General features: G+C 40.0%; 1 protein-coding gene across 10 annotated transcripts in view; it reads left to right on the forward strand.

Moving 5' to 3' along the window:
- Window positions 1-12954, forward strand: part of LOC145266406 (ETS-related transcription factor Elf-5-like) — a 128500-nt gene that overhangs the window by 72216 nt on the left and 43330 nt on the right. For all 10 annotated transcript variants that reach the window (XM_080122065.1, XM_080122061.1, XM_080122064.1 and 7 more), the window contains 2 exons: window positions 10652-10698; window positions 12625-12814. In XM_080122065.1, the coding sequence (XP_079978191.1) occupies window positions 10663-10698; window positions 12625-12814 (226 nt within the window). In that variant the 5' untranslated portion in view covers window positions 10652-10662. The remainder of the gene's footprint in view (window positions 1-10651; window positions 10699-12624; window positions 12815-12954) is intronic.

Below are 12954 nucleotides of genomic sequence, written 5' to 3' on the forward strand. Positions count from 1 at the left end.
AACGTTACCATCCATTTTTGTCCCCATTCCACTACTGATTTGAGGTCATCCTCTAGTGTTTCTGCCATTACTTTAGATATATGTTCATTTGTTTTCCTGTCGTGCCTGCTATAGAGTGTGGTGTCATCAGCATATATACCCATCTCAGAGGCAATTTTGTCGGGGAGGTCATTTATGAATATCAGGAACAGCAGAGGACCAAGGATAGATCCCTGGGGCACTCCCGCATTTATATTATATTGTTTAGACGTACGACCGTCGAGGACAACCTGGATTTTTCTCTTATCTAAGAAGGATTTAATTATGTTAAGTATTCTACCAGTGATACCGTAAGATCTAATCTTCCTGAGGAGACCCTCATGCCATACCCTGTCAAAAGCCTTAGATATATCTAGAGCTACCGCTCTGCCCTCTCCCGCTTTGTCCAGTGAATGGTATATGCGTTCAGAGATTACAGTGAGGATGTCTGCCGTGGAACGGGCTTGTCTAAATCCATATTGATGGTCGGTCAGAAGTTTAGCATCTGTAAGGTGCTGGACTAGAGCATGGTTAATTAAGGTCTCAAATATTTTGGCAAAAAGTGGGAGGAGGCTAATAGGGCGATAATTTAATGGGTCAGTTCTTTCGCCAGAATTCTTGAATACTGGTACCACAGAAGCAGTTTTCCAACAGCTCGGAAAGCAAGATTCATTAAGGCATTTGTTGTAGAGTTTGGAGAGAACTGGAGCTACTTCGGCTGAGCACTTTTTTAATAGCACAGCTGGGATGAGGTCGGGTCCACATGCTTTGGAAGTGTCAAGGTTTTTTATGATAGCATGCACCTGAGCAGGGGTGATTTCCAGATCGTCTAGCGTGGCGTCTGTCCGCATAGGAAAGTCAGGTAGGGGGTGGTTTAGAGGGTCCAGTGTAGAGTTGGAGGCAAACCGACTGGCAAGCATGTTAGCCTTCTCGGTTGCTGAGCAAAGAACCTCGTGATTGTTGGTTAGTGGGGGAATTGTTGATTGCCCATTATTTACTACACTGTTGTAGATTTTCCAGAAGTCACGAGTTCCTAATTTTTGTGCTTCGATGCGTTTTTTAGTGGTTTCCGTAAATTCCCTCTTAGCTGTCGCTATTTCTTTCTTAACGTTACTTCTAGCTTCTATGTACTTTGTCTGTGACTTATGTCGGTTAAACCTGCGGAATGCATGCTGCCTTTGAGCAATGGCAGTTGCACAAGTCGAAGTAAACCATTGGGGAGAGTGGGGCTTGCTATAGAATTTCCGCATGGGAACATGCGCTTCGATTGCAGTTTTGAACCATTCAGTGGTCTCAGTTGCACACTGTTCAGCAGGAAGAGAAAAAATATTTCCCCATGGGGCGTCTCTGATAAGATCTCTGATAGCTTCCCAGTCAGCCTTTTTATAATATCTCGTTGTTTTGAGCACTGGCTCTTCAGTTTTGGGTCTGGAGTTTAGGGCGATTTCAACCATTATTACCGCATGATCAGCGTTCCCAAGTGGGCTGTCGGCTTTCGTTACACAATCATCAGGAACTGTGGTCAAAAACAGATCTAATAGTGATGCGTGTTGCTCTTCCTGATCAGGGAAGCGGGTTGGGAAAGTAACAATTTGCGATAGGGAGTGAGATACAGAGAAGCTATGAGTTGCGCTGCCTGCTGCATCTGTATAAGTAGAGAATCCAAGCCAATTTTTGTGATGGACATTAAAGTCACCAAATACATGTACTTGGGCGCTAGTGTCGAAGGAGAGTGCTGTGTCTATGCTGTCAGATACTTTGTTTATTATGGTGCAGTCTTGGGTCGAGGGAGAGCGGTAGAGAAAGTAAAAGTAGCTAATGTTGTGTTGCATGATAAGTCTAAAGCACATAAAGGCTTGATCATCTGTTTCTAGGTTTGTTTCTCTAGTCAAGGGAAGGGTATTACGAATGTAAACTCCAAGTCCGTGCATATGTCTGTCAGAGTCCTTACGGCAGAGTGGGAGATATCCAGGCATGTTAAAGTAGTTAGAGGGGATGGAGGAGTGTAGGTTAGTCTCACTTAGTGCTAAGATATCCGGGGTATTTGTTAGGAGAAATGCTTCAACATCAGCTAAATTAGTTCTAAGCCCACGGATATTTGTGAATGCAAGCCTCAAGGGAGGAGGCAAGTTGGATTTGTTTGTCCCTAAGCCTGGTTTAAGCTTATTTTTAGATTGTACTGTCATCATGTTTTTTAACGAGTTTCAGTTGGGTTAGGGGAAGCCGAACAGGAGGTTATGCAGAATATCACACATGCATCACAAGTAGACCATCAGCTGACCCTCCATCAACTAGGACTGTGGCCTCAGGAAAGCCCACCGGGGATGAGTGCAGGGTCCCTTTCCATGCGCGCCATGGCACTGCAAACATCCCGATATTATTCAACTGTTGATGGAGCAGCCGCTCTAAGCGCTACCAAAGAGTTAGGGCTCCTGTACTACCAGTCGGAAACAGCAGCCCGTAACTGTCAATCCGGTACCCTCAACCCATCAGAGGAAGGTCAACCCAATCTAATTGCTCAGGCATATGTGGTACTCAAGCATTCTCAAGTGCCCAGCTTAAGGGGTGGGGTGTGTCGGGAGTGGGGGAAACGGCGTTCATTGCCCTAGACAAGAAACAAGATCTACCAATGGGTGTTTCTGTCGAATCACTGTGATAGTATCTCTGCGCCTGACTTCTTTCGTAGTAATTTGGCGTCAGATTTTTACATCGAGATATGATTAAGACGAACACTAAATGTAACAATGCATAGACGCACGTATGGCAGCTGTATGCAAATGACCGGGCCTAAATGACGTCATGGCAAAAAAAAACAAAGAAAAAGGTTATAAAAAGAAGACCGTGTGCACAGATTATGATCATGTTAAAAACACGTGAGTAACGTCACAGCCGAGACGAGAAGTCATGCATAGCAGGAGAAGAAGAAATGAAAGTATGCACGGACGCACGGACGCAAATGCTTGCGAAATGACGTCACCAATAAGGAAAAATAAAGACTTTAAAAAGGAGATCACTATAGAGGCGGGAAGAACTTTCGAGATCACATTAAAGGCGTGAGTGATGTTGAGACAACGTTGTAGAAAACGATTACGTCTGACCTCCAATCTATGGTTCCCTCTCGCCAAACTTTTGCAAAACCACTATCAATAATTTCCCCCACTCTTTATCTGTGCCTAAACCTAAATGTAGATTCCATGAACAAAGCTTCTTTCTTAGCACTGCACGCCTGTAGAACTCTCTTCCGTTCCCCTGCTTTCCAGTTGAGTACAGTATAGTCACCTTCAGATCCAACGTAAAGAAGTTCTTGATGACCTTAAGTAATTCAATTTATCAAATTTCCACTACTAACGATTACTTCGAAATTGCCCCATTGTCTACTGTACACTCATTAACCCTTATTCTCGAGTGGTCTCCGGGCCTTGATAAGTGATGACTCCTTTGTAAAAAAAAAGAAGAAAAACGTTACAGTGGTAACGAGAGTATGAGGAAATAAATGTTGTACAACAAAAAAAAGCGAGTAGAAGTTCTTTTCTGTTCTTTGTCTGCTTTGCGACTTATGACGAGATCTCCGGCGACACCAGATGATCTTGCTTTTCAAATAGAGGAAGAGAAGATGGGACAGGATGAGGTATGGTTAGGGGGCCATGCTGACACTTGGTCAAGGAAAAACAAATGTTTATGAGAAATGTCTATGGGATTTTGTCAGAAAGAAAAAAGAAACCAAATTATATTTATTTTATCTCATTTGTTGTTATATATCGAAAAGGTTGTTTTTAAAATCTTTGTTGAGCGAGATGAAGAATGGGGTGAGGGGTCGCCGCCAGGCATTGTTCGACCAGGGGTGACTAATTATGCCTAATTGGTAATAAGTAAAAACATCAGTGCAGGTGGGGGTGAGGTCTGGTAGAGATAAGCTATAAGAGAAAAGAAAGAATAACTCCAGAAAGGTGGAAGGGGAATTTCTGATTTGATAAAAACGATCGTCTTTTTTAGAGTTAGTTTTTTTACTGACTGGCATCGAGACGTCCACATCGCTCTCGCCCCGCCTGGGGTGGGGGGAGGAGAAACCCTCATAAGAGCTAAGTTGGAAAGCTCTTGTTCTTAGTTGGAAAATTAATTAGAGGAACTTTAAGTTATACAACCTGCACCATGAAGCTTGGATCAAAGAACTCGACTATAAACAAGTGTAAAACGATTTATGAATAATTATTTTGTTTCGTTATATAAAAATGTCCCAGATTTTTTCTTTCTTTCTCGATTGCCGGCCTGAATGAAGATGCAGTTTATTTCAGGTATGCCTTGACGCCAGATGATGAAAGAGATAGACTGGATCCAGCACGAAGCCAGAGTAACGACCGAAATCGACAATGTTGCCACACGGACTTAGGATCATGCACATTTTGCGTGCTCTGAGCAGCAGAAAGATATTTTCCAGTGACCAGTGAGAGTCTGGTCACCCTTGAGGGGTCCACCACTAGACAAGTAAGAATGTAGCCCTGCTGGGTTGCATCCCTGGTCCTGTGAACTGGGAGCGACGAACACGGCCAGAAGTACATCACAAGTATGCTCCCGTGAACCAGGATAGTGACGGATGCGGCCCGGCCCTCGGACAGAGAGGGTGTAAGGGTTATAGACTGAGGCTACAGCGTGTTGGTTCTGGACAACATTACGTACATGTTAACACGTGTGTAAACGTTTACTATGTTACATAAAAAGCAAATGGCTCTAATGGTCTGTCCTCTTTCTTTCTCTGCTTCGTTTAGATTTGCTCTCCTTGTCACTTCCTCAAGCAAGTTAGTTTTCACAGGAACGTGTTAACGCAAAATATTTTCAACCAATAAAAATCGTTTCAAGCCCCAAAAGTAAAAAAATCCTGCATCAAGTTAACAAGCTGGTGAGAACTTAGAAACTCTTATAAAACAGTGGCTTAGTGTACAAAAATCAGAGTTCTTTTATGGTGACACCTGCGGCATGCCTTGAATCTTAACATCAACAACAGATTTTTTTTTCCAGCATTCTACTCTGGCCGCAACCTTTAACATTTGCCGAAAATTAATAAATTGATTGTAATTTGGGCTCATAAAAAACTTATTCTCAAAATCGATTATAAGTGTTGATCATTCCCAAAACGGTAGAAAGCAATTTGGGTAGTAATAGGATATAGAAAAGAGAGGGGAAACGGAATGGTCCCTTCTCCATGACATCTAAATTAGTACAGAGAGTATTTATGTAACATAGTAAACGTTTACACACGTGTTAACATGTACGTAATCATATTCAACCAATCTTCCTTTTTCATAATATTTGTTAGTACTAGGACTTGTACTTGAGTATAATAAGAAACCTTTCCAACGAAGGATTGCCATGACTGATAGCATTCTACCTGAGAGTCCAACATGTAAACTTCTCCGCCTAACATTCACAGATAATTTGAATTGGAACAAGTTCGTAGAAGATACTGCCAAGTGTTCTGCAAAGAAGGTGGGCTCCCTCTACTAAGCTAAAAAACTTCTCTCATTTGTCAATATCCTGTATCACTACAAAGCCACCGTTCAGCTATGTATGGAGTTTTGTTACCACATCTGGGCTGGTGCGTCTCTCACTTTTGGATAGGGTCCAAAACAGAATATTTAATCTAATAGGACCCATACTGTCTACCAAGCTTTAGCCTCTGACCCATCGCTGCAATGTTGCATCCTTGTGCTTCTTTTACAAGTATTTCAGTGGAACGTGCTCCAACAAACTTGTTGCACTTGTGTCCCCCCCCCCTCTCGATGTAAATACTCCAATCAATCTGATAATAAGCAAAATCTCGCCCTTTCGTTTTACAGATGCCGGAAAGATTTCTAATCTCATAGCTTGAACATCTGGGAACTGTTTGCGTTGGAATTCCCTCATGTTCCTTGTTTCTCTGACTACCAAAATGAAGACATCTAAATGTAATGCAAACAAACATCTAGCTGCACAACTCCCTACTTAGGATGGCCCAAGTTCACAATAGCTCCTTATGTCAGAGTAGCAATGTGCTTTGCTTGGGATGAATATATATATATATATATATATATATATATATATATATATATATATATATATATATATATATATATATATATATTTAATGGAATGGGTAGGGTGGAATGTGATACAATCAGATACAATCAAGGTGTCAAGGCAGGGTATCACCAAGGCGTCACAAGACTTCTGCACGCCAGTTTAGAAATATTTAGAACAGTGACCCGACCCACTTCCCAAACTGTTTTTCGTTTTTTATTTGTTTTTTGTTTGTTTGTTTGTTTATTTGTTTGTTTGTTTTTTGTTTGTTTTCTTGCTTTTATTTTGTTTTTGTTTTGTTTGTTTTTTTGTTTTGTTTTTTTTTGTTATTTTTGTTGTATTAAAGTGATATCGATTAGACGTCAGACTATTATTATACTCCTGTTCGATTATCGGCAAAATAATTTGAAAATTTATTATTTTCAAAGTTTTTGGCGGAGACGGGGGAGGGAGCGACATAGCATCATTCAAACATATAGTAAAACGATCCCCGGGTTTGTTTTGCTATTCACATAGATTCGAAAAAGTTGTCAAAAAACAAATATATAACAAATAAATATTATCAAAGGCAAGTTAAGTTAATTTCCTACCTAACTGGATAAGTTTGTAGTGTTTTTTATTTAATGTAAAATGTTCAATCAGTTCGAAAAACATTATGTGTTTATCGGTATATTTGAAAAAGACAAATGGCGGTCAGCTCGCTGTTGGATACGTTAATTTTGGAAAAATGAGTTAAAACTAAAAAAAATATACAAAATACTGTTAGAAACTCACTCAATATATGTTGCCGTGACATAGGCTCACTTATATTCGGCGGCTTTCTAATAGTATTTTATATAATTTTTAGTTTTAAATCATTTTTCCAAACTTAACGTATTCAACAGCGAGCCATTTGTCTTTTTCAAATATACCGATAAACACAGCATGTTTTTCGGGCCGACTTAACATTTTTCATTAAATAGACACTAAAAAATATCCAGTTAGGTAAAAAAAAAAAAAAAAAAAGTAATTTTTCTTGCCCTTTGATAATATTTATTTGTTATATATTTGTTTTTTGACAACTTTTTCGAATGTATGTGAATAGCAAAACAAACCCGGGGATCGTTTTACTATATGTTTGAATGATGCTATGTCGCTCCCTCCCCCGTCTTGCACTTGCCATGAAAATGATGATAAAGTGGAGACAGACTTGCAACATCTCTTCTGTGAGAAAGAGGTTGCAGAGAAGAAAAAAGGGATTTACCCACTAGGCTATGAAGTCTATTTTGGCAGGATAAGTCCTTTCTAGCAGCTCCTACCCAGATGTGGCAACAGTACACCATCCTTGGACGTACCTGGCTCTTATACAGGTAGAGAATTGCATAAACAGTGAGATACCTACTGGATCGATAGAAGGATCCCACCATTTTTATTTCTTTTCTTTTTTGCGGACTGTTATCCTCATCTTCGTTCTTGTTGTTGTTTCACCACATTTCGGCCAACTGATCCTCTGGCCTTCTTCAGGTGATTAACCGTGACGGTATAGAAATGCTGAGTCTTGTAACTGTGTCACCAGTAATTACTGCCTTCCATAGTTGTTGTTAGTGTGGCACAATTACGCAGACACACCGGTTCTCGCCAGATCACCAAAGTTAAGGAACGTTTAACCTGGCCAGTGCCAGATGCATGACTATTTGGAAAGGTTAGGTGTTGTATGTATCTTCTGGGAAGGTTGGGCGTGGAGGCCAGCACTTCAACCTGACAAAATGAATTCCTCACTACAAAAGCATCTACAAAGTTGTGGATGGGCTATGCCCCTCCAGGGGCTCAAGGCTCCGGATAGTTGTTGTTGTCTTACCACGTTTTGGCTAACTAATCCTCTGGCTTACTTTGGGTAGGATTGAAACCACTATCTTTAGTTAATGCTCACCTGGAACAGTAATTACTGTGTATAATGTTACAAGACTCAGCATTTCTATCTCGTCGCAGTTAATCACCTGAAGAAGGCCAGAGTATGAGTTGGCCGAAATATGGTGAAACAAGAACTATGAAGATGAGGATAACAGTCCGTTAAAAAAAGAAGAATAAATGAGAACAGTAGTTTGAATAATTCAAATAAAACAAAACGATAAGTATTATTTAAATTACCTACACCATCGGATGTAGGTTAAGAAATTCAGGCGGTGTCTGAGTGAGGAAAGGAATGAAACCTGAAAGTTATTTGACTAACACTTTTATTTTTGGAGTAATATGTTTTCAGCGAAAATAGTTTCGTTCGATGTCGGTGATCTAGGAAGAGAAGAGGATACAATCTTTTTTTTGTTTTGTTTTTTTAGGAAACGCTCTGACTGTTGTCTGTACTTCCCGAAGTGGCTGAAATAGTATCTTAATGAACTGGTGAAATTAATATGCCAGAGAAGTCGATTGATATTTGTTAAACCTGTTGTGCAGTCGATTTTCGCCAGCCAGGAAAAATCCGTAACACCTTTGTTTTGTATAAAAATATAGAAAATATTCTTTTTTTTAATTTTTTATTGCCTCATGTGTGGGCACTAAGCTAGAGATGGGGTATGGAAAGGAGGATGGGTGGATGGAACTTTGAACATGTGCTAATGTTGCTTGCCGGCTCTGTATGCTTCTCCTCTTTTGCCTTTTTCTCTGGGCTATATATGTGACTTGCTCTCTGCAGGTTCACTCACCTTGACAGCTGCTTGACAGTCTAACTTCATTGTTAAGTGTTTGGCTACCAGCTATTATGCGTGCGGTTGTGTGTGTGCACCTTCAACACACAACAGACCAAATCACATCACAGAGGCAACTCTCTAAAAATATATATATAAAATAAATGTTAATATTTAAAACTGCTACAAATGTACATTAAATGGTCATCTATATAAAACAGTAGATATGACGTTTCTGAATTTTTTAGATGAGGATTGGTCATTCGTATTATTTGGAACCTTCGGACGACTACTGTTCTTATCTTGATTTTCACAACGTTCCGGTCGATGTAACCTCCGACCTTCTTCAGATGTATCTTGTCAAACTCGGGAATGTTTCTGTTGAACCTGGGAATTTGGACAATATTTCGAGCAGAATTCTTTATTTACTTCATGGGAGTAGCATGCTCATGTTCCGCTTTTGTAGAACACTCCAGGTGGGTCCTCCAACCACGACGTGACTTAAGAAATCAAGGCTGCATCATCTGGAAAACGCTTTCCTTTCAAAAACAACTTCATGGCTGGGAAGAAGTGAAAGTCAGAGGGTGCAAGGTCAGGAGAGTAGGGCGGATGGGGAAGGATTTCATAACCACACGCTCGTGCTTCTGATCTGGCGACATACGAGTTGTGGACCGGAGTGTTGTCCTGCAGGAGAAGGGTACCTTTTCGTATCGCTGATCTTGCCCCGCCTCTTGATTTTGATAGCTTCCCTTAATTTCCTCAAAAGTGAAGCATAATAGGCTCCTGTAATTGTGATACCCTTTGTCAGGAAATCTGTCATCACTACTCCGTCTTGGTCCCAGAAGACTGTGAGCATGACCTTGCCAGCGGAGGGCTTCACTCTTGCCTTCTTTGGAGGTGGTAAGTCCAAGTGCTTTCACTGCATTGACTGGGCTTTGGTCTCTGGATCATAGTGATAGATCCAGGTTTCATCCTGTGTAATCAGTCTTTTGGAAAACTTTGACTCATCTTCTTGGCACATCTCCAAATTCATCCTCGAACACTTGATGTGTTCTCGCTTCTGGAATGGTGTGAGCAACCTGGGAATCCATCTGGCAGACACCGTATGCATATGCAAATGGTCCTGAATGATAGTTTCCACAGACCCTGTACTAATCTCGACATCTTGGGCTATTTGGCGAATAGTAATGCACCGATCTTCAAAAATGGCAGCCTCAACTTGACAGACAGATGCCTCATCAATGGAAGAAGGAGGGGGAGGGGGGGCGACCAGGTCTGGGAGCTGTTTCCAGACTTCAGGCCAGGTTTGAATTTACGATGCCAGCATTTTACAAAGTCATATGATGGAGCATTATCACCATAAGTTTCTTTCATTTCATCAAAAGTCTCCTGGGTGTGCGTCCTTTCAAATACAAAAACCGGATCACTGCTCGACATTCAACAGACTCCATTTCACACCTAACTCAGTTCAAACGTCTGTAAAATAGAAACCACAATTAGTTCAGCGCTGTAATTTGCCACATAACCCGTAGAGATATAAATCATTCCACATGCAAAATTTCAGCTAGATCAGACAATTGGAAGTGGGTCAGGGGCATTACTTATTGCACGCCTCTCGTATGCATAATGTAATAGCTATTGGTTGATGTTTTAATTTTTAGCCTTGCAGCAAACATGTCTTCATAGCTCAGGTATTAACTTGTAAGCTAAACGTTTTGGTTTCGATTCTCGTAGTGGTGCACGAGTCATATTTTTTTTTAACTTTTTAAATCTTTACTATATATTGGGTCCAATATAATATAATAATAAATACGAAATCTGCATTAATCAAAATATCATATTTAAGTGTATTTTACTACCGGGCAATGCCAGGCGGCCTTCTATTTAAAAAACTTAAATTCAACCTTTTATATATTTTCCAGACCTGTTGAACATGGATTTCATCTTTAATAATCTTACTATTCCTGATGTAAGTATCCCATTCATCATCATTGTCATCATCGTCATCATCACCATCGTCGTCACCAGCACCATCATCGTCATCATTGTCGTCATCATCATCATTATCGTCATTATCATCATCATCGTCATCATCATTACCATCTCGTCATCATCACCATCATCGTCGTCATCACGGTTATTATCATCATCATCATCACCATCGTCATTCTCATCATCATCGTCATCCATATCATTATCACCATCATTGTCATCATCACCGTTATCATCATCGTGATCATCATCATCCTCATCCTCATCATCATTACCATCGTCATCATCATCATACACATCATCACCATCATCGTCGTCATCATCATCATCACCATCATCGTCATCTTCGTCGACTTCATCATCATCACCATCATCGTCGTCTTCGTCAACTTCATCATTATCACCATCGCCGTCGATGTCATCGTCGTCGATGTCATCGTCATCATCATCATCAATTTAACATCTGTTTTACATGCTAGCACAGCTAACATGTTGGACAGCTTTTAGAAATTGGCTTCTAAACTAAATTATCTCTGTCCAGGTCTTTATTTATACTTTTTTCTTTCAAATTAATCCTTATCACTTCCACCCATGTTTTATTTGGTCTTCCTTTTTAAACTGAGACTGCTGCCTCAATCATTCTAAATTATCATATAGCGTCCATTTTACCTGCTTGGGGGAGGTTTCAGAAATTGATTTTCAAACTAATACTGTTACCTCAACTGTTCTACATCCACTAATGAAAGCACTTATTCTTTCAATGTGACCAAACTAATAAAGTGTCCTGCAAGTGAAGCAATGAAAGAAAAAGTGTAAATAATCATAGCCATCTGCATTTTAGCGTTTGTATCAGGTTGACAAGAAAGTTCCTGCGGGGGGGGGTAACTTTTAAATGCACATATCTCGGCTCAAATAAAAATTTATTGATCGAAATAAGCACCATCAGAATCAACAAACTTTTGCCAACGTGAAACAGTGGATTTTTGTCAGTAACATAAAAATCTTGCGTTCTGGTGGTGATGAAGTTGCTGAAGGCGTTTTTGATATCACTTAGTTTCTTGAAGCATTTCTCGTGCAGAAAGTTGTTGAAGTGCTTGAAAAAGTGGTAGTCAGTAGGTGAGAAGTCTGGAGAGTATGATGGATGAGGCAGAATTTTGTAGCCTAATTCATTCAACTTCTGTAGAGTCGGTTTCGCAACGTGCGGTCAAGCGTTGTCGTCGCGGAGAATTGGGTCTTTTCTGTTAACTAATGCTGGGTGTTGTTGTCAAAGTTCATGATGCATTTCATCCATTTGTTGACAGTACTTCACCGCTGTAATGGTTTCGCCTGCATCTGCATTCAAAAAACTGGAATGGATGAGACCAGTTGCAGACCACCAAACAGTCAGTATGATCTTCTTTTGGTGCAACTCTGACTCCGGCAAGTGTCGTGGAGTTTCGTCAGTGTCAAACCACTCACTGAGTTGAGCATCACCAGTTGTCATAAAGAGCACATATATTGTCCAGATTTAATCTTCCTCTAAGGTCACCAGATCTAAGCGTGTAAAAAAGTTGGTCTTTGTCTAACTTGTACTCGCTATGTGAGAAAGAACACATACATACTGGAACTAGATGAATCAACCGTGTGTGACCGGCGTGCTGCTTCATTTATAAAAGATAAGATTAATGAAAATCAAGAGAATGCGTTTTAGCATTCGGAGGGTAAAGATTATTTAGCTGTTGGAGAAAAGTCTACTACATAATTAAGGTTCAGTAGCAGACCGTTGTTATATTGAATGCAGAATGCTATATTGCGTTGTCGAAAAAGTCTACTACGTAATAAAGATCCAATAATACACCCATCGTATTACAGATTAAAGATTAATTTCTTCTTTTTTACTTTTTTTTTTTTTTCAATTCACAAGGTACTTGGTTGTTTGAATAACATTGATAATGTGTTGGAAGAGACGCCAAATTTTCCACATGACTTTGGAACGGACTTTGGATTATTCGACGAAAAGCCACACAATGTCTACGTCCATCAACAAAACTGCAACACAATCCCATACCAGTCGAATTACCAGCCGAAACAAGAACAAACTGACTGCCTTTACAGTGAGTTAACACGTTTATGCGTAAATTTTAAGGAACTTTTGCAGCAAATTCAATCTAAACACCATTTCACAGAAACGTTAAAAATTAGATTTAAAAAAAAAACAATTTATAAAAAAAAAAACAAGCTCTATCATTAATTG

Source organism: Euprymna scolopes, chromosome 41 (genome assembly GCF_053919585.1).
Source record: "Euprymna scolopes isolate OS-2025 chromosome 41, ASM5391958v1, whole genome shotgun sequence".
Lineage (NCBI taxonomy): Eukaryota > Metazoa > Mollusca > Cephalopoda > Sepiida > Sepiolidae > Euprymna > Euprymna scolopes.